At 35.9% G+C, this 23,210-nt stretch overlaps 2 protein-coding genes across 3 annotated transcripts in view; both read right to left on the bottom strand.

Annotated features, from left to right (window-relative positions):
* Nucleotides 1-6,854, bottom strand: part of LOC113052010 (cell migration-inducing and hyaluronan-binding protein-like) — a 112,228-nt gene extending 105,374 nt beyond the window's left edge. The window contains exons 1-2 of one of the 2 annotated variants that reach the window (XM_026216253.1): nucleotides 6,728-6,829; nucleotides 6,002-6,057 (exon numbers count right to left, since the gene is read on the bottom strand). The gene's annotated coding sequence lies outside the window, so the exon portion shown is untranslated. Of the gene's footprint in view, nucleotides 1-6,001; nucleotides 6,058-6,727 lie in introns of both variants that reach the window. The other variant, XM_026216252.1, reaches the window with a different exon arrangement.
* Nucleotides 6,855-12,137: 5,283 nt separating this feature from the next.
* The window catches only part of LOC113052009 (alpha/beta hydrolase domain-containing protein 17C), a 40,370-nt gene continuing 29,297 nt past the window's right edge, over nucleotides 12,138-23,210 (bottom strand). The window contains exon 3 of the mRNA XM_026216251.1: nucleotides 12,138-14,118. Within this exon, the coding sequence (XP_026072036.1) occupies nucleotides 13,899-14,118 (220 nt within the window). The 3' untranslated portion in view covers nucleotides 12,138-13,898. The remainder of the gene's footprint in view (nucleotides 14,119-23,210) is intronic.

Genomic DNA, 23,210 nt, shown 5'->3' with positions numbered 1-23,210 from the left:
GTGAACTGAGAGATTATACACCATCCAAGAGATATGGTGCTGTCAGGATACACCTGCAAGTTCATAACCTTGAGACTCTTCGGAATGGATTCAGACGATCTTTGGTCATAAGTAATGAATGCACATGGGTCCGTTTATGATCAAGGTGGAAAATTTCATCAGGGTGAATTTCATCGATCTTGTGAATGCGCAGATGCTTGTATGCATTAGTGCACTTTGTAACGTGCAAATGGCCAAAATCATATTGTTTATACAAGGCAACCAAAGCAGCCATTCATCTTCAGGGGTAATCTAGATATGTCCGGTTATTTAAATCACTGATTTGCCTTATGGAAGAATTCCTGTTTTGTTATGAACAGGCCAGGCCTGAATCATAAATAAACTGACGTAGCTAAAACCACATGCCATCCGTTTTTAACACACAGCTATGCAATTCACAGCCTCTTGAGACTTAAAATTCAATCAGCACTAAATGCACTACAATCTGACATTGAAGTGCATCTTTAAACTCATGACAGCATACAGGTATGGCTTAACCAGAGCCTAGAATTAACCAATTAGCAAATCTTAACAGACCCTACATTTACACCTCAGGCACAAATTAACCCATCTATCAAATTTTACGCACATGAGAAGTAACTCAAATTCGTTTACACCTTTCAATTGACTCCAACTCCGTGATAAATGGAGATGGGCCTCTTGCAGATAGAAATCATTACATTCACTTGCCATCTTCTCGCTGTTTTCAATATTCATGTCAATATTCCACATCCCGTGTAGTTATTCATTTACATGGAAATGAGCTGAGGTAAGTGTCATGACATTATGTGGATGAACGCCGCAATCCCCCCGACTGCAGCAGGCCAAAGCCAAAGCTCAGACGCACTGGAAATATCACAAACATTCTCAGATGCACTAGACATACAAAACACGACAGGTGCACTGTGGGCTGTCGTGTGCCAGCTTTATTTATGAATACTATTTGACCAAAATGTGCTAGCTATAAATAAACAAATAGTTGCAAATTCTGTGCTGATATTTTTCCATATAACACAAATGTTTATTTTGCATTTATATTTATATGTATATATCCATATCAGACAATACGACTTGTGCACTATATTATGGAAGTCCATTTTCACAACAGATTAAAAATTTAAAATGGTAATTGTGACTTTTTACCTCACAATTTGGACTTTGTTTCTTGCAATCCTGATAAAAAAGTCAGAATTAATTTATACCTCACAATTCTAAGTTTAAATCTCACAATTCTGAGTTTAAAATCTCGCAATTCTGTGTATATATTTTGAAAGTATATTTTGAGTTTATATCTCACAAATCTGAGTTTAAATCTCGCAATTCTGAGTTTATATCTCACAATTCTCAGTTTAAATCTTGCAATTCTGAGTTTAAATCTCGCAATTCTGAGTTTACATCTCACAATTCTGAGTTTAAATCTTGCAATTCTGAGTTTAAATCTTCAATTCTGAGTTTATATCTCACAATTCTCAGTTTAAATCTTGCAATTCTGAGTTTAAATCTTCAATTCTGAGTTTATATCTCACAATTCTCAGTTTAAATCTTGCAATTCTGAGTTTAAATCTTCAATTCTGAGTTTATATCTCGCAATTCTCAGTTTAAATCTCGCAATTCTCAGTTTAAATCTCGCAATTCTGAGTTTAAATCTCGCAATTCTGAGTTTAAATCTTCAATTCTGAGTTTATATCTCACAATTCTCAGTTTAAATCTTGCAATTCTGAGTTTAAATCTTCAATTCTGAGTTTATATCTTGCAATTCTCAGTTTAAATCTTGCAATTCTGAGTTTAAATCTTCAATTCTGAGTTTAAATCTCGCAATTCTGAGTTTAAATCTTCAATTCTGAGTTTATATCTCACAATTCTCAGTTTAAATCTTGCAATTCTGAGTTTAAATCTCGCAATTCTCAGTTTAAATCTTCAATTCTGAGTTTATATCTCACAATTCTCAGTTTAAATCTTGCAATTCTGAGTTTAAATCTTCAATTCTGAGTTTATATCTCACAATTCTCAGTTTAAATCTTGCAATTCTGAGTTTAAATCTTCAATTCTGAGTTTAAATCTCGCAATTCTGAGTTTAAATCTTCAATTCTGAGTTTATATCTCACAATTCTCAGTTTAAATCTTGCAATTCTGAGTTTAAATCTTGCAATTCTGAGTGTAAATCTCGCAATTCTAAGTTTAAATCTCGCAATTCTGAGTTTAAATCTCGCAATTCTGAGTTTAAATCTTCAATTCTGAGTTTATGTCTCACAATTCTCAGTTTAAATCTTGCAATTCTGAGTTTAAATCTTCAATTCTGAGTTTATTTCTCGCAATTCTGAGTTTAAATCTTCAATTCTGAGTTTATATCTCACAATTCTCAGTTTAAATCTTGCAATTCTGAGTTTAAATCTCGCAATTCTGAGTTTAAATCTTCAATTCTGAGTTTATATCTCACAATTCTCAGTTTAAATCTTGCAATTCTGAGTTTAAATCTTCAATTCTGAGTTTATATCTCACAATTCTCAGTTTAAATCTTGCAATTCTGAGTTTAAATCTTGCAATTCTGAGTTTATATCTCACAATTCTCAGTTTAAATCTTGCAATTCTGAGTTTAAATCTTCAATTCTGAGTTTAAATCTCGCAATTCTGAGTTTAAATCTTCAATTCTGAGTTTATATCTCACAATTCTGAGTTTAAATCTTGCAATTCTGAGTGTAAATCTCGCAATTCTAAGTTTAAATCTCGCAATTCTGAGTTTAAATCTCGCAATTCTGAGTTGAAATCTTCAATTCTGAGTTTATGTCTCACAATTCTCAGTTTAAATCTTGCAATTCTGAGTTTAAATCTTCAATTCTGAGTTTATATCTCACAATTCTCAGTTTAAATCTTGCAATTCTGAGTTTAAATCTTCAATTCTGAGTTTAAATCTCGCAATTCTGAGTTTAAATCTTCAATTCTGAGTTTATATCTCACAATTCTCAGTTTAAATCTTGCAATTCTGAGTTTAAATCTCGCAATTCTGAGTGTAAATCTCGCAATTCTAAGTTTAAATCTTGCAATTCTGGGTTTAAATCTCGCAATTCTGAGTTTAAATCTTCAATTCTGAGTTTAAATCTTCAATTCTGAGTTTATATCTTACAATTCTGTTTAAATCTCGCAATTCTGTTTAAATCTCGCAATTCTGAGTTTAAATCTTCAATTCTTAGTTTATATTAATTCTGGGTATATATCTTGAAATTTTGAGTTTATTTAGCAAAATTCTGAGATATAAACTCAGAATTGTGAGATTATAAATCACATTTACATTTTTTTTTTTCAAAAACAGGATTCCATACTATATGCAGTCATGTAATAAGTTTGTGTAAGGAATAGACTGAAATGCAAGAGGTTATTGACTGATAATCCTCATATCTACTGAATAGAAATTTTTAATCACAATGAGTATATTTCATGACTACATTTTGGCCGTATGTTTTCTTAACACAAAGCTATTAAATGGCTAATTTATTTTTTTTTGTTAACTAATACTACAACTATTAAAAATAGTGTTTCTGTTCATTTAAATAAAACTGAAATAAAGTCAAATATAAATATAAGACTAAAAACTTGAACTTGAACAAACAAGCAAATAAAAAACGTAAAACTTAAAATTAAAATACTGGTTTGGCAACTAACTGAACTAAAATGTACCTAAATAAATTAAAATAAATTAAAGTTAAATGACAAAAGCACAAATCAAAGTTACTGAAACATACTTCAAAATTTTAGTTACCACTATAATGGTATAGGTACAGTATAAATAATACCAAAACAACACTGCTTGACAGTCGTGATCACTATAAAGTTATGTGTTCCACTGAAAAAAAATACCAGATTGGGAACAACAGGAAATAATGACAGAATGTTATTTTTTCAGTGAACTACTCTTTTCATAATTACAGATGGCTTTGATAAGACAGGCTTGTCAAGGAATCAAGCAAATAATGACTTCATATGTTAGTCATGAAATAAAGGTCCATGATGCTTTTGATACGCCATTTATGACATTTTTCTAACTGTGAAACAAGCTTGAAACAAGTGAGTCATTGGTGATAAGGTGCTAAAACATGCACTCTTTCATAAGACTTTAGTGATTTTTCAAGGATTGTATCTGTTGTTGTCAGGCGTGGACTGTAGTTACAAGCTGTTTTATAACTCAGGCCTAGATTTAGCCCAGAGGCAAGAGAAAGGATGAAAGAGAGAGAATAAGAGAAAGATACAGGCACTGGGAATACAGAGGGCTTTGTGCCAAAACCTAGTGTGCTGCCTTGCTATCTACTAACTAAAGCAACATACGAACTGAAATAGATCGTCAAAACTGACCAAACTGGAAAAAAAACTCTACAACCTAGAAAGCTCATTTCAAGACAGGACAGGCGTACACCTGACTAAAAGGCTGTTGCAATAGGAAGGAACTGGCCATATTCGAACACTGCGTCCTAAACTCACATGCATACATGCACACACAGTGCAACAGGACATCTGTCCTCCTCCACCTGTCTTCAACTAGGTCACCCTGAAGCCAGCCATTGCATCTCATAGGTGTTTAATGAACAGCCTAAAATAACTGACACTCACACACAAGACCCCTGCCCACATTGCACGAGTAACTACTAGCTGAAAGCTCTCAATAAAACATCCAGCTCTGCAGAGCTGTAATGTTGGACTGCGTTCAAAAGTGCATGCTATGCTTCCATTTCAAGTTCAAGCATGGGGAGCTGCCACCGGAACATCAGTGTGATGCTTTAAACATTGTTTGCAATGTTCTTGTCCATGCAAAACCCAAAGTCTCTATGATATTTTGGTTTCTACTGAACTAGAATTAGTTTTTTTTTTTAGTTTTTTTATGTAGCGCAAATAAAATAAAAAGTTTAAGCTAACAAAAATATGTTCTCAGTACGTTTTATTAAGTTATGAAAACAGCATGTTCACTGAACGTCGACATACCGGTAATTAAGAATATATATAATAATAATAATAAATGTATATTGTTATATTAATATTTGAATGTTAAGGGAATATGCAATCATTATGGGAATGTTATTTTTGAATCTTCTCTGTACATTTTGAAACGAGTAGTAACTTTAAAAAACATTAAATGAACATCCAACTAAAACACTTCAGAAATAAAACACTCAATGTTTCTGAGAATGTTGGCAAAGAGCAGATAACTTTATACAAATGTCAAATTAACATACGACTGTTAGTTCAAAACTTTGAGAGAACCTTGCTAGAACGTTATGAGAATGTTATGAGAAGTACTAAAATCACTAAAACTAAAAATTTATTAACTGTATATTAAAACAGTTAAAAAAAAAAATACTAAAATAGCTATAGCACTCCTATTGCACAATTATAACACTTTGACAGGGTTTCATTCTCCTTGTTTCCTCTAAAAAGTAGTCTAAATGAATAGATAAACTCCCACCCTCTCGCACAGCATATCTTGAGAGTGAAATATCTACCCTCTACAATTTCTCACACCATTTAGCTGATGAATCATGGCTGATGAATGGGGCTTGAAATAAAACAACTGCCCACTAGCTGGGCACCACATACGAGGGGCTGTAATTTCACACATGCATGAAAACAACTTGCTGCCAGTCTGCATTGTTTGGACACAGTAGGGTCTGCGTACACTTCCTGAGCACAATGAATTCCACACACGAACTTCTGGCTTTGGTCCCATGCCAGTCATCTGGTGACCACAAAGACGGAGATGCCATAAAAAGGATTTTTGCAGTATGGAAATCATCTTTTGTCTTTGACACCGTGAAGCTTCACATCACAACTGAATGGCTTTCTGGGTGGAATGCGGATCTAATTCCTCCCGGCTAAACTGGTTTACACAACATACTGAGCACAATTACACCATTTGCAGTGGAAGTACACATTTTGATATTGTCACATCCACAATAGACGGTAATAAAGCTCTACATACCTTGATTTCCAAGAAGATGATGAAATGGGTGGAAACTGTCGTCCTTCACACTGGTCCTACTTTCCAGGAGTCGTGGGAAAGGTAAAGGTGCATGCTTATATTTTAGGCATACAACTCAAAAGAGATCCCTGTATTATACCATACTATACTATTCTGCACTATATTCACAATATTATAGTGATTCTACACAATATATCACACTCAGTGAAGTCTATTACACTATTGCACATTACTGTACCACATTCTCATATCACATTACATATCTAACCGTTGTTACATGAGGATGCAAGAAAACAATCTGTCCGTTTCGGAATCAGATGAACCTGTCAAATCGATCAGGTGCTGATGGGGCTCAGGTGAAATGATGCGCGTGTCACAATCGCGAGCTGGTAATGCTCTTTTTGTCTGAACTTGCACCTGCGAAACATGTTGCCACAAACTCACATAACTGGAATAGGTTTCTCTGTTCGATGTCTGACCGGTCTTGCTTGCAAACACGCGCCGGTTTTGTTGACATTATTGCAAACATGGCACTGGATAAAAAAACACGAGCGCGTAATGCGTGGAACGAAATGAGAAAAGACGCACCTTGACGCACCGAGCTGAGATACAGATCGCAGAAATCAAAGCGCATTTGTCTCACTCAGTTAAACTTAAAAATATACAGTGGCATCATTCATGAGTTTCAAAATCCACAAAGATTAAGGTCCAGAAGTGCAGACCAACCTGTAGCGTGAGCAGATTGCTGTCAGCTCCAGGGAAACAGCGCGGACTACAAGCAGCTGATGCGCGGCATGAGTTCATAAGACAGCACGAGCGACACACTGATATTTATACACACCTCCATTTCCGATATCCACTGTTTACAACCCCGGTGCGAAGCCGCGCCCACAGCGCGACGATTGGTCAGATGAATCCGAAGACACGCCTACTTGAACCTGATTGGCTCGACGGATCCCCGTGAGGTTCAAGAACTCAATGTACAATATCCAACCAAACACTGCACATGCGTTCGACAAGCTTCTGACTGTAGATGAGATGATTAATCATTAGGGAGTATGTAAAAGGTCATGCCCAAAAAAATAAACAATACACTGCAAACTGCACTTATGACTCCGTCATGATGAGACTTCAGTTCTATTCTGCTCACATTTCAGCAGATGCTTTTATTTTATTCAAAACACCAACAACAAAGGTGCTTATTTTCAATTTAATTTATGTGTTGATTTAGAAGATGCTTTTATTCAAAGTGACTTGCAAATGAGAAAGTCATTCTTGTCACTGATGGAAAGATGCGCTTGTAGTTTTGTCTACATCTGTGAAAAGCAGCACTGGTATGAATCCTAATGATTATGAATTTATGACCCGGTAGAGAGACGGGGAGTTGACTCATACTGTATAACAGTTATCAGTTTGAATCCATAGAGGTCGCTATCATCATTGTTCCAAGAGACAAAACTTCATAAAGTGGCATCCTGTTGTGATTCATATTGACTTGAGAATCCAAACCAAATTTCCAAATAAACAGGTTCTCCTAAATGACTCATGCAGCTGCATTTAGCTTTCTTCCTTACAGACTGAAAACTGCTTTGAGAAGCATGCTGAACAAAATTATAATCACTTCCTGAAAAACAAATGTGCATATTTTTTAGAGGGGTTTTGATCTATTTAAACAACAGATGGACGGATGGAGGTTGTTTTATATCTCCGATCAATAGTAGTCGAGATCTGGTTACTATACAGAGAATACGAGGATATCAAATACATGAACAGCATGCATATAAAAAGTCCTTCTCAGCAAAAGATTTAAACATTTACATGACTACCAATTTACATGTCTGCTATGATATTGTGGAAGAAGAATTTACTGCATTTAAAAAAATAAACATGAAGAATAAATAAAAATATCTAAAATAACCATTAAAATGTTTACATACATTTTTTTTATTATATATTATATCCTTTTATATTTATTAGTATTAAAACCAAAATTAAAAGAAAAAAATGTGTATATATATATGTATGTATGCAATGATTCTTTTTCAACCAAATCTGCCGAAACAATTGCTTTTGTAAATTCAGGAGAGTTGTGATGTGGCCACATTTAATTTCACAGAGGACTGATGGTATCACCTCCATGAATGATGCATTAATATTTGCGGACATCTAAAATAAATCTCTCTGCATTTAAATTTCACCCATACATCACACACTTCAAAATCCCTCTTTTATTGCCTGTAGGACACATGCATGTAGACTGAAGATATTTATTTGATATTCGGCAAACATTTGAGAACACCACAACGGCATTCCTATTTGAATTAACAAAGACTCTCTAAGGACTCAAAACAACAGACAAAACTACAACCATGCGGCTCATCAAATGTCCATCATCCGAGTTCACTTAGTCAAATCTCCCTGCTACTGAAAAGGTCAAGTTTAATGGCCTCTGAGGTTGAACGCAAGTCAGTGTAACAGCCGTCTCTGGAGCTCTGCGTGCAATTTTTCTGTCTCTAGATAAGGTGCATATGATCCAATAAATAAATAAATAAATAAAAATCATAAATTAAAGGGATCATATTATAAGGAATCAAATTTAGCTTGATCTTTGGCGATAAAATAACTCATTGTACTAAGTAGTCCCCAGCTAGAAGATTTCTGACACATGAAACTCAAAGCATTAATATTTGACTGACTATTTACGTCCACAATGCTAAAGAGGAAGCAGGACATAAATATGAATCTCACACATTTTTTTTTTCTAATGCGACCTCGATAGAGAGAAAAAAAGTATGAAACAAGCCCTTTAAATCAAAGTGGTGTGCATATGAAAGTTTCAATCCCTGTCTTGTTGATTGAGGGTTTCATTTGGAAAGTATGCTCTTGATCCTGGTTAAATATGCTTCAGCTGTCGCATAAAGACTTTGGAAAATGCAGAGTGGGCAGCGCGTGCATGCATCCCATTCCCAATGAAACGGTCACTTCTCCAAGTCTGGAAGAGCGGCCTGCGTTTGCTCTCCGGAAAGCTAAACTTCCTGTGCGGATTACACAGGGCAGACTGAGATGCCTCCTGTCTGGGTATCTGGGGTGGATATCTGCCCGACGAAGTGTGGGAACTCCTGCAGTCCTCCTGGGATAACAAGGGATCGGACACTGGTCTACAATGACCATTTCTAATCATAAGATGTTCTGCTTCGTTTTTCTAGCCCTTATGTCATGGAGAAGACTGTTAAAGCCATCCATCTCGAGGAAAAACTTACGAAAAATAAGTATATATCTAATGAAACCCAAATGGGCTGTATTACCTTCTCATTCTATGTTTTTGGTCTTACGCCCTACCTTGCCCCTCACTAGATATCCTCTTTCATATACATCATATTAGTGTTTCATGTTTACTTTAAAACACCTACACACGCCCAAAGCAAACAAAACTTGTAGCATGTATTCACTTCATTTTAAAAGCAAAAGCCATTGTGCAAGACGTCTGCTTCATAAGCTGCTGTAGGTAAATTACAAGAATAACTAAGAATTGCCATGAACGGTGTAACTCTTTGCTTTACACACCATATATGATTATGATAATGAAATAAGTTTTTGTACAGGTAAAATAACTAGCTAACGACACCGGAAAGTAAGTTATCAACTCCGCGCCCAGTCTCACATTACAAATACAGTGGATACACACCCGTGACCCAGTGGCTTCTCTTGGATGTCCACATTCACCCTCCCCAACTGTTTGGATCAGCAGACATGTTTTAACCTAAAGCTCTGCCAATCCCTAGTCCTCGCAGCACTTCTGGACCCTGGCCAATGTAAACCGTGAGTGGCTCTAACAGATGAGTTTCTCCGGTTCCACCTGCCTGTCGCGTGCTTTCAATGACAGATTCAGAACCTAACTTTCCTGCTGCTCTCTAAATGAAAATGGCTTTTACAAAGTGAGGGAGAGAGATGGAGCAAGAGAAAGATGGAAACGAGGAAAGTCTGGAGCAAGAACTAGCATGGAGACTATCACTTATAGATAAAGTAGAAAAAAAACAAGGCTATGTTCACAATGGAATACTGGCTTACTGAATACAGAGCAATACTGCCCGTTTTATATATATATATATATATATATATGTATATATATATATATATATATATATATATATATATATATATATTTCATGCCCATTATGGTATGAAATTGTAATTTCAAAAATTGTCTTGGTTATTTCCAACATTAGAAAAATTGTTGAGTGTTCCATTTTATAATTTTGCAAATGTCACTTTTTTTTTTTTTTGAATGTTCTGAAAAAATTAACGCTAAAATCAGACGTTTTAGGAAAACAATCCATGAACCCTCTAGAACCTAAAGCTTAAATAGGCCGTTTTCACTCATTTAGTCTTTTTGAGTATAAAACATGATGTGGTATCTTCAAGTGCAAGGTGTCATTTTTTATTTTTATTTATTTATTTTTTAAATAAAATTCTTGGCTTTCAGGAAATTACAGTTATTGTAAATTATTGTGTGTGGTGAGTTAGTAAATAGAATTTAAATAGACAAGAAAATTAAAAACGGGAAGAAATTTTACTGCTTTTTATGTAGAAAGAATCTGAAAAACCATTAACGAAATAATCTAAAGCCTAACATTTTGAAACCATTATTAAAAACCAGAAAACTTTGAATAAACATTCTATTAATGTTACTGTAAGAACATTTGTTCACAACTTTAAAATAACCTTACCAGAACATTCTGGGAACGTTCCCTGTTAGCTGGGCATAAAGGTCACATGACAATTGTTGTTTTGCATTTATTACACACACACACATATATATGGCTGGCCAATCAAATAATGGGCCAAGAAAGCCATTAAATTCACTTTCATTGAAATACGGATATAAACTGAAAGAAAATGTGAATATGCAGAGTCTTACTACATAATCCTGCAATAGAAACTGTATTCTAATCCAAACAACAGCAGGAACAGCAGCAGTTTTTTTTTTCAGTCTAGACAGGGCACTGATTCACTTCACTGTTAAATTTAGGATGATGTTTGACGTTTGAAGGATCAAAGGAGGTGAGACGTGTTATGTAACTTCCATTATAACTGCATTGAGGACGAGTTCAGACAGGTGAGTCTTACACAGTGCTGACTATTAAAGATTAGTGTAAAATGAACAAACATGAAGAAAATAAATAAAATAAAATCCCTTGTCGGAATAGAAGACTTTGTTGGATAAAAAGTTCGAAATTAAACATCAAACATAAAAGATTATTCTGTACATGGGTCTGAAACATAATTCAGTGGAATCAAAAGTAACACAGTGTCCATAAATGACATGTGGCTTTCAAAACTAGATCAGTCCCATTATAATCAATAGTACTGTCTGCGCTGGAAGCGTCTGTTGTGTCACGTCGCTCTTTCAGATGATGGACTCCTACAGTTGGCCCATTTCTATTTTTGATGCACTACAGAACTAATTTCGACATTTGGTTTTCTCCACGTCTGACACAAAATAGAAATAGCAGACATTCTGAACTATTAAATTTAAGCTCATAAAGTCATATCCAGCCTGTACTCTTATAATAAATATATTTTTATTTGATTTATGTTTGCTTGTTTCTAACCATGTGTAGGCACAAGCTCCTGTCCAGTAGGATTTTCATTGAATAGAAAGCTGGATAGCAATTTTATTGATCACGTCTAGCATCAAACTATATTCCATGCCTCTGCAGAAACCCAACCTTTTAAGTATATTAGAAGTGATACTATTTTTGTGTGCCTGATAAGAAAATCACTTTATGATGCATACATGATAATACAATCTGGATTTAGTCCTTATTACATTTCCATGAACAACTTAAGCATGGCATACGACATGCCTTTTAAAATTGACTGCTGCTTCCACTAAGAAACCACACCTGGAAAAGCTATTTTAATAGTCTAGAAATAGATGCATTAGGCTTTAAAAACGGCTACTTTTTTGGGGTCCTAGAAGCATCACTCTGTAAGGACTTGAATTGAACAACAGCACACATGAACTTCTAATACATGCAGAGCTGTTTGCAGGTAAATGTTTTCAACCTAAAAGAAAAAGCAATAACACGAGTAATTGAATTCAGAAAAAAAAAAAAACGAAAAATGAAACTAGTTTGGGTTTCCATGCATCCTTTATTCCTTTATATGCAATACAATAACCACTGTTGCAATGAAGCAACAACCAACAGAAAGAACAATAATGTTCTTGCGGCACATTTAAGGCTTTAAATATATTTAAAAAAAGAAACCTACACACAAAAGATTTTGTACCAATAAGGGTTTTCTCTGCATCATATTTGCATACGGTGATTCCAGTGTCAATAAAAATCAAAGCTAAATACCATTTACTTCATATTTTACAGACCTATATATAGAGAGAGAGAGAAAGAGGGATAGAGGGGATGTACAATACGGTTATCTTACAAACCAGCATTAAAAGAGGTGTTAATATTAATCATTACTGAAAAAACATTGTAAAAATGTCAGTATCAAAAGCAATGACAGGCTCAGATGTGGTCAGTTTCTGCCATTCCTTAAAAAGAGTCAAGTCCCATAAGGTCAAGGAGCTTCATCTCCGAACATCGTCATGCATGAACCGTCACTGCATAACCTTACAGTCAAGTTTACCAACAACAACAACTTCTGCCATGCGTTAAAAACACAATCAGACGATCGCACCCGTTTGGTAACAATCAACGTCCTTCATTAGCGCGGAAAACACTTCTGGTCATCCTGTTGTGTAATGCTATCGTGAAATGTCTACAAACAAAGGCCTTCATTTTCCATATGAAAAAAAAAAACATTGAATGAATAATTTTCCTGGGTTTTGTGATTTGTCCGATGTTTGGAAAACCGAATGAACGTCAAAGCGGTGAGGAGGTGCGGTACCTTATTTATATCTAGCAAAGGTTCAGTTTTCACAGTGATTTTCCCATTAGAGTAGCAGCGAGCGGGAGTCCGGAGAAAATCTTCAAAATCCCATTTCCGAGAAATCAATGACAGGAATGTCGGAGCAAAAGATCAAAAAACATAAGGCTTATTGTAAGGTCGATGCTAAAAGCAACGGAGAAAGCTTGAAATTTCACATTTTTTTATATAACCCATGATTTGAACGATGTAGTGTTTGCGACTTAATGCCCTGAATGTTGTGTTGCGACAAAGCACCGTGTTTCACCACTGAAAAAAGACGATACGGCTATCTTCCTCACTGTATTCATAGTTCGTCTCATTATTTACGGTACAAGTCACTTCCACAGGTCTTCCAGTATTAATTAGCCCAAGTTACAATTATTTAGACCGGACAGCCCCCTTTAACACACAAACACATGTGCGTATGAACACTCCTAAACACACACACACACACACACACACACACACACACACACACACACACACACACACACAAACTGGCCATGTAAAAAGTCAGTTACTGGTTTCTCTTGTACTAATCTACTTGAAACATAATAAAACAGAATGCCATGACATAATTACCTCCCAAAAAATATATATATAACCTGAAAATATCTGCACAATAAAAGTGCAGTTTAATTAACCCTTGTAGCATTTAAAAAAAACAAAGCAAAAAAAAAAAACAGGAAAAATCAAATCATCAAACACAACATTGAATGTGGTGCAAAATGTCAGTTTGTTCATCAAGTATAAAAGAATAGAAAGTGGATCGAAATCATTAAAACACATTTCCCCCAGTAAGGATGAAAACGCCCTGCTCCTAAATATCAAGAGAGAGACTTCAGCTTTTTTCGTCAGCAAGTGCAAGTACTGATGGCGTCCTCAGCCCTGGGTGAAAGGGGAACCCTACACAACACGAGTGAGTGTGTGTGCGCCTCGGCCTGCTGCGAGCCACGCCGCGTCTTCAGGAGGTAGCCAGCTCAAACGTGATGAACTGTTTGAGTCTCTCGAGGTACTGAGCGTAAAGCTCGATGTCGTTGTGCCCGGCGCCCTCCACCCACAGAGGCTCCACGGCGCGTGGGCATCGCTCATACATGGCCAAGCCGTGGGAGAAATCGATCACTTCGTCTTCTGTGCCGTGGATGACCAGCACTGGAGACGCCACCTTTGACACCTTGTCAATGCTGAAACATAAGAGACACAAAAATTATTTTTGTTGTATTTTATTGCATTACATAATTTAATCGACGTAATGTTTCAAACTCAGAAAGTAAGAGACTGTCTGGCACATAAAGCAACATTTAAAGGCATCAACAACTGTTTGTTTGTATTTGCATGCTGTTTAAGGAGAAATATGAAAAATTATGCTACAATAAACCAGCATGGAAATATGTAGATTTCATGATTAAAATTCTATGCATTCAAAGGAATTAAGTACTAGAATAATATTAGTAATAAATTAATAATTCTTAATTCTAATTTCAACGCTAATATGCTGAAGAACACAAATTTTTACTTTACTATAATATATATATATATATATATATATATATATATATATATATATATATATATAAATATATATACACACACACACACACACACACACATATATACATATATATATATATACACACACACACATACACACACACACACACCAGGAATGATAACTATAAAAATAACTATATTAGTGTCCACACCAGTAAACGATATCTTCTGTTTATTAGTCTATTTATTCAAAGCGCATTCTCGTCTGACGCTTTAAAAACACTCAAGCTCATTAATCGCAGGATTGACTCTGATTGGCTGTCAATGTTTTTAAGGTTCATAAGCTAAAAAAAAATATTCTTCTGAAAGTGATTCCACCGATATCATTTATCTGTGCGTTTAGCATTATAGCTGTGGTGTGGACTCCGTTAATCTTTAAAGGGGTCATACGATGCGATTTCAAGTTTTCCCTCTCTTTGGAGTGTTACAAGCGGTTCATGAATAAGTAACATGTTCATGTGTTAATATCCATATCAGCTCCTCCATGGCTATGGCAGGCCTGCTAACTCGCACGTGAACCTCACAGGACAGTCCAGAGGAGAGTCAAACAGGCATGCCAATTAATTTGATGCTCAACATGCCTAATTGTTGCTTATTTTCCTCATTGGTGCACAGGCAATCAAATTTTAATAAGCGAAGAGATTAATGCATGACAGGCTGATGGAATAATTACACCGCCTATGAAGAAGAATGATGCAGTTATCCAAACACTAACCTAATAAATATCCAGCATGAATTTCAAACCAACACATTCCACTGGTCACTGACAAAGTGGAAATACTGTATTTTTTATTTATTTTTTTTTAATCAGGCAACACACTGGGGAACGCTTTAAAGGATACAGGAACTCTTGTTAAAAAAAACATTTTTCTTTCATTTCATTCATATTTAGCCAGTCAGTCTATCCCCCTTTTAATTCCAATTTACTACAAGCTTGGATTGGTCAAGTCAGGGGGTTTCTCTTTTTTATTCCAATAAGCTTCAGTTGTGTCACTGTTGTGAACTACAATCTGTTATTGGCTATTGCATGTCAGAGGCAGGTGGAAGGAACATTTCCATTCAATACTACATTTTATGGAACAAAAATGTGAAAACACCACTGTGAACAAGAGTCATCATCAATATTTTTAGTCTGTGAAGAGAAACCAGCATATCTGCTATGACATGCTAACAAACATCGACTAAAAGCCACAAAACTGCATTCATGATGTGTGTAAGAGAGCAGAACTGATATGAGGCTCTGGCTGACTTCATCTTCACCTGACTCATCTTTTTCTTGATAAAACCTGTACCACCTCAGCACTTTTTTTTTTTTCTTTTTTTTACTCTAGCCTAGTTTTAGACTTTCCATTCATTCCTGCAGGTTCATCTGAAATGTCCCTCTTGCAACTACTCCACAGTGGCTGGTATTATTGTTATGATATGGGAGTATCTGACCTTGATCAAATACTTTCAATTAAAAAAAATCATTTTTCAGTACCACTGATACCATTAGGAAAAAAAGGCCACAACATTTTGTGAATAAAATTTGAGCAGTATATAAGTTCAGTTATTTTGGCCATAGTCAAAGTCACTTTCAACTGCATTTGCATTACGAGGTTCTTCGAAGTCTTTGCCGTTTTGGTCATTCATTTACTTGACAAATTCAAATCAAAATGGCGGCAGGCAGAATAAAGCGTATAAGAATAAATACGTACACGTTCATAGTGTTTCTCTACGAAACGACACTGCCAACTACTGGCCTGGCATGCATAATACTGCAGTGTCACGGATATGTGTGAACGGGAATCATTTTGTCAACATTCAGAAGGAAAAATAAACCATGATGTCCTGTAAAGCTGCTTTGAAACTTGACAACAGGTTTGCAAATGTTTCCGATTACAAATCTAAAAGAAATGCATAAAAAGTGTGAAACTAATCATCTCGCCACAAAAATGCTGGAATATATGCAAATATGACTAAGTCACAGCACATTCAGAAAGAAGGTTCATGCACCTACTGAAAACACCAGATCATGAGCTGCTCACACGAAACAAACAATGAATCCATACTTTAATTCAAATACGTAAGTGTCTTGAAGTCAGAAAGAAGATAAATCAAGAAAGCCTAGCTGATACATCGATACTGTGGAAAATGCGTATTGAAACTTCAAAATCAACATGTATTGAAAAATCTATACACTACTGACTGGAAATCGGTTTAAAAAGATGCTCATGTTTCATTGGAGTTCAAGAGTTCATTTGAAGAAAGTTAAGACAGCATGATCCAAGGACCAGTAAAGGGAAGCAATATTGTAAGAGCAAATATGAGCTCAGACTCCGTCTCTCTGCTCCTCTTTACCCCTCGCCGGTCTCCAAGAGACCTTGACTGTAGGAGTCAGCCCTCACCGCATTTTAATATTCAAACCATGCCACACTGCAGCCAGCAAATCTACAGAGACAGGCGAGTCATTAAACTTTCATTCAGCCTGACTGTCCATTCACAACAGGCTTTGCGAACACCCACCAAATCTCACTCGCACACCCTCCAGAGTCCCTCGAGTCTGCTGGATCGGGAATCAGGGGCTGGAAGAGAATCCTGGACTTGGCAATGGTGGCTTCCTAAACTCAGACCACCAGATGTCTGCCAGTCTTGTAATCTGAGGATTATTCAGGGTGTTATGTTTTTTTGAAGGAGGCGTTCACACAGACATTGTTTTGAAATGCCCCCAGGTCAACCGTTTTTAATAAAAGTGGACGATTTTCAACGAGTGTGAGCACCAGTGACTGGAAATCAACAGTGATGCAATGCGCTTGCCTGTTGGCTCATACAGTTCATTATGACAGCCAGCTAGCAACAGAGACCTCCAACGTTCAAACTGTGATCAGTGTGAACGCACCTTCAGCCAGATACATGAAGCGGCATCTGTCACACATCTCTCAGCACTGGCTGGGTTGACATAACAGGTTGTGGGGGAAAAACAGCAGTTTCTTTCCAAGACAGTTGAAAAAAACATCTGTACTTTGTAGAGATGTTCCGATACCCTTTTTCTCTTCCCGATACCGATTCCGATACCTGGGCTCAGGGTATCGGCCGATACCGAGTACTGATCCGATACCTGGGTGTGTATCTGTATATACAGCTGTATATACTACTAGCCCTGTGTAAATTGCTAGAATTCTTTTTATGGTGTGCTTCAGACAGATCCCTCAATAAAACATGAACAAATACATGGTGAACTACTGTATTTATTACAGTATTTTTATTATCTAACATGAATTTGACAGTATTATTTATTTTCATATGCAAAAAAGAACTTGCATATGCATATGCAGCCAAAAATCTAACACCGCAAACTAAAAAAGGTATTTAAGTTTTACAATATAACTGTATAAAAAAACTGCAACAAATAAGTCTAGGAATATAAAAAAAAGATCTATTAATCAGATAATCTCTTTACAACAAAACAAGTAAAAAACAAGCAACCATCTAGGCATAATTATTATTATTATAGAGACGTATTATTATTACTGTAGGCTACAACAGTAGCTTTATATATTGTCAATTTACTCATGTAAACCAAACATTTATTTTAATGGGCTGCCATGAAGATCTTTGAGTGTCTGTGTTTATGATATGACAGTATTCTCAAATGAAACGGTAAATTCTCATGAAGTGACGGTTTATGCGTTCGTGTCCTCATGACACACAGCAGAGACTACAAAACAGCGAGCTCTCGCGCATCTGTGCCAGTCACCCACAGAGATGTAGATTTTGCGGGAGTAATATTTAAATAGTATTTTGCAGTTTAATATTCACAGACACTAGTATATATTCGGCTACTGTCTGGAGCCCTGCGCTTTGACTTACACGGAAGCGACTGAACGCAGCTGCCGGTACTGAATATACTCGAGAGTCTGTAACTACCGGTACTACAGAGACATACTGCTAACCACTGATCTATAATATAGTAGCGGCTTCACTGTCTTTTGGCAGTTTAGAATGTGATGAGTGATCCAGTCATATATAGATAAGGGCTGCTAACGCGTTTTCATTTCTTCTTCGCTGCTCTAAACAGGGGTTGCTTGTGGCAACACAGCACAACTTCCTGTGTTTTCAATGCATTTTGAGCAGCGAAGAAGAACCGTGCAGCGGTTAGGCAAAGCTTGCGGTCATAACTAGGTCTTTTTTAAGAAAATGGTATCGGATCGGTATATGGGTTCATGTACTCGCCGATGCCGATGCCAGAATTTGTTGTGGTATCGGAGATATTTCCGATACTAGTATCGGAATCGGAACAACTCTAGTACTTTGCTCTAACAACATTCAAATAACAGATGTGTCCGAATGAATTATGAAACACCAGCCTCTTTCATCCCCCACATGCACCATTTCTTAATTTTTTTTAAAGTTTGGGATTATTTACTCTCCCTTATGGTGCTCCAAACCCTTGTGTGGAGCACAAAAAGAACATTTTAAAAAATGTTCACACAGCTATAAGGTCATAGTGGAGCTGCACAATCCAAATAAAATTGTAATCTTTCATACATATGAGACTAATATTTTATAGTGAAATAACATAGCTTAATAATATCATTTATTAAAGAGCACCTATCATGGAATTTTGAAACTTACCTAACATGTAGTTTGTAACATAGATCTAAGTGAACAAAAACATCCTGCAAAGTTTGAAATATGACAGTGCACCGTATATAAAGTTATTGGGTCTCATTCATGAAACACGATCAGAACGAATTGTGTAAATTGCATGTAAAGTGGTTTTGGCATAAATTTTCAGATTCATTAAAACGTTCGTATTTTCCAAATGTTAGTTGGTACGAAAGAAATCTACACCTGCTCCCAGCCACGCGTAAATAGTGCATTTAACGTCTGAACGTTTTGCTCATTAATATGGCTGCATTTTAATTCACCTTAATCGGGTACATATTTACACAGCATTTTGAAAAAACAAATTATATATATTAATTACATAGGGTTTTTCTTTTAACTTTTATTATGAGAGCCAGTAATAGGATCTGTAATATGCTTCCAAACTTCCTTTTTTAGGACCTCATACGCCACTAGTACGCTTGAAAATTAAATGTGGCGTTTTGAATGAACTTCTGATAATAAAACTTCAATTTCTGCAGCTGAGAAATGTTTATTTTTCAGTCGCTTTTGAGAAGACATGTTGAAATCCTTCGTTTGGTGTCATAATATGATGCTCATATATAGTTGTCAGTCGGATTTAATGGGCGTGATTTATGGTAATTGAGAGTGAGCGTGCACGCGCGTCCCATTTACGACTGATTGGAATTCATTAACACACACACACACACATTTCACTATCACATCAGACGTTTACGAAGTTTTTGTGAATCAGGAGAAGAGTTTTCGGGAAGTTCTCTTTACGCGCAAATCACTCAGATATTTACTCGTATATTTACGAATGTTTCATGAATGAGACCCATTGTCTTTCAAAAGTAAGAGTCGACTCGGGGTCATTTTTATGAATCGTTAGAAGACCGAAGCTTTTTCTCTGACTAGATTGACATCAACTTGTCAAATTATTTGAATACGACACACCCACTTATTGCGCTCAAAGATGCCAGCGAAAACTAGAAAACATCATGGCGACGAGACGCTGTGTTCTGAAGTGCGACTCAAAAGCAAACTTTTTTAATCTGCCCAAGGATGAGCATTTGTGTTTATGCATCGGGTTAACGCAAACAAAGACTGATTGTGCTTTTACAACATGAACACTGGGCTATACTCGCTAACGTCACGTAAAGGCGGGGTTTTGAAACGGATCATTTGAGAATCGCTGTCAAAACAGGTAAAAATAAATGCATATTATAAGAAAACTAAAATCTTTTTTGTCACTGCATGCATGCAAAACTGTTGTTGGGGACTTCTAAAACAATATTTGGAACATTTTAAATGCCATATTAGGTGCTCTTTAATACAATATTTATGTATGCATTTATTTATTATTACTTTTGTTGAATATATTTATGGTAAAGATATTTTGATAAATAAAATCACAACGTTTGGCCAAACTGTTCAGCGCTATTGAACCAAGTACAGCAAAAATTGAATCTCTTTATAAAATACCAAATCAGAGAAACTGCAATAATATTTGTTCCCAAATCACTAAATAAACTTATTTTTAATAATAATAGTACTTTATAGTGACCAAATGTCAAGCTAAAAAAGACAGAAAAAAACTTAAAATAAACTTTTAAAATTCATGCATAATTTCCATTAAGTCTTCTGAAGCCATACTACAATTTTTCGTGTGTAACAGACCTAGATTTTTTGTGTATAATGAACTAAATATTTGCCTAATACTCACAAAAACCATCATGTGACTTTGGGAGACTGCAAAAAAAAAAGAGGTGCTTTTATGTAGTTTTGTTCTTTTTCAGGTTTGGACTAGGTCACTATGAACCATCATTTTATGGAAAGAGTTGCAAGAAGTTTCCTCAAATTTTCCTTTTGAGCTCCATGGAATAAAAAAAAAAAGAACAGGTTTAAAAACACATTATGGGGGCGAGTAAAGGTTGAGTTGACGAACTTTCATGCCTCAGAGTTTGACCTTAGCACTATCACAAGCTTTATCTGGGTGTTAAGCAAAAAACTATTTACTTGAAGCTTCATCAGTCCTAATCTAGGCACTTCAATCCTCATAACTGTACTCCTCATCTTACTCAAAAAAAAAAAAAACATTCCCAATTTTGAATCCACCCACTCCAACATTTCACATTTTATTAAGGGGAACAAATGACATGTTAAACCATAATGCTTCTGACAAATTGCAAGCCAGTGTCAAGACAGCTAGCTCATTAACACCTCCCGTCAGCTGGCTGCGTGTTCATTAGGGGTTTTCGACGGGGCCGGCTAGTAAGTTATTAGAACACAGAGACGGTTCAATCTCTCACGACTACAGCCTCTCATTATGAAACCCTGACAGAGCTGACGGAGGAGGAGAGAATCAGGCCTCCACGACTCCCATTCATCACCCAAACGAGAGCGAGAAAAAGAGCATCTGCCTTCGAGAGAGAATCACTTTGATTACAATGAAACGCGCCCCCGACCATCACTAATTTCACCCGGTCTGGAGTAGAGAAAGAGAGCGAGTGAAACGAGACGGAGGGGGTTTCCGTCAGTCTCGTTCAGCCGACGCATTCTTAAGCCTCAATAGCATTCTGTCGAAGAGCTCCGGCTGTAATCTTCCCATTATAGCCCTTAATCTTGCAATTTGATCTTGTCGCAATTTAATTAGATTTAAATATGAGGTCGGATAAAACCGGATCAGCGATTAAAAGACGTCCCAGACCGGTCACTGGGGTCTAATCGCGTTTAATCCAGAAATCCGTATTCGGTTTTCCAATTCAGACCCAACTCTACCGAGGCTTGACTCCAATGCCTTTTAAAGAACGACTTGGATATTATTATTAGTTTAACCTCCTTCTGTTCTTTCCTTCTTCAAGTGCAGATCAAGAAAGTCTTTCATGAAAGGTTTTAAACTCAGGGATTGAAGAACTGTGACTTCCGTCAGCATCTCAAAGAAGACTTAACGATTAAACCCAGGAGTATTGGAGGGGTTATCCATAAACCTTTTATGATGTCTCTTAAGGGCGAAATCTGATCACCACTGAAATGTAAAATTCTAAGAAAAAACAACAATAAAAAAAAACACTATGAAAAACAGTGAAACCAAAGTCAGTTCACTTGGTATACACTTTAAATATTTCACCTGAATTAAAATAGCAGGCAGAAAAGATTAGCAAAAATATTAAGGACAATGTAATCGGTTTTATTTTTACCAAAATGTATATGTATGTGTATATGTGTGTGTGTGTGTGTGTGGGCATGTTTTTGTGACATATCAGGACACAACTTTGTATAATGACATGGGTATGACACAGGTATTACAAGGAGAGGGTGACTAATGAGGTCATAACCCATGTCCCCATTTTTCAAAACGCTTATAAATCATACAGAATGAGTTTTTTTGAGAAAGTAAAAATGCACAGTTTCCTGTGAGGGTAGGGGTAAGGTGTAGGGCGATAGAATATACAGTTTCTACAGTATAAAAACCATTACGCCTATGGGATGTCCCCACTTTTCACAAAAACAAACAGTTGTGCGTGCGTGCGTGCGTATATATATATATATATATATATATATATATATATATATATATATATATATATATATATATATATATATATATATATTTTTTTTTTTTTCCTGGATTCTATTATCCCCTTTCTGGATTCAGTTTTAAAGGTTAAATTAAAATTTAATAATACAAAAATATATCTAATTAACTAATAATGAATTTGACAATTTACATAATGATTTATAATTTTATCAGCTTTTAAAAAGAAAATGTATGAAAACCTACCAATTACTTTATTCCTTTTTTGATACGTGTTGCACACAACATTAGATGTTTAATGTTAAAATTAAACACATTAAAAACAAAATGTGTCAAGTTCCATGACATTCTGCATTATACTTTAAATATAATTTTTAAAGACCGGTTTAGGGAATCTGTCAATTTTTTCTGCATCACGGAAATCATAGTGCTCTAAAATAGTTACTTGTTTGACATGGAGAGAAAGCAGCTTGCACTTGAGATGATCATCTACTTAAATGTAAGCACCAGCTATTGGTGACATCTTGTCAGAAAAAGCTCACAATTACTACTAATGAGGTAGGGCTGTGCAAAAAAAAA

This window comes from Carassius auratus, chromosome 32 (assembly GCF_003368295.1).
Source record: "Carassius auratus strain Wakin chromosome 32, ASM336829v1, whole genome shotgun sequence".
Lineage (NCBI taxonomy): Eukaryota > Metazoa > Chordata > Actinopteri > Cypriniformes > Cyprinidae > Carassius > Carassius auratus.
This window is presented reverse-complemented; position numbering and strand designations above follow the sequence as displayed.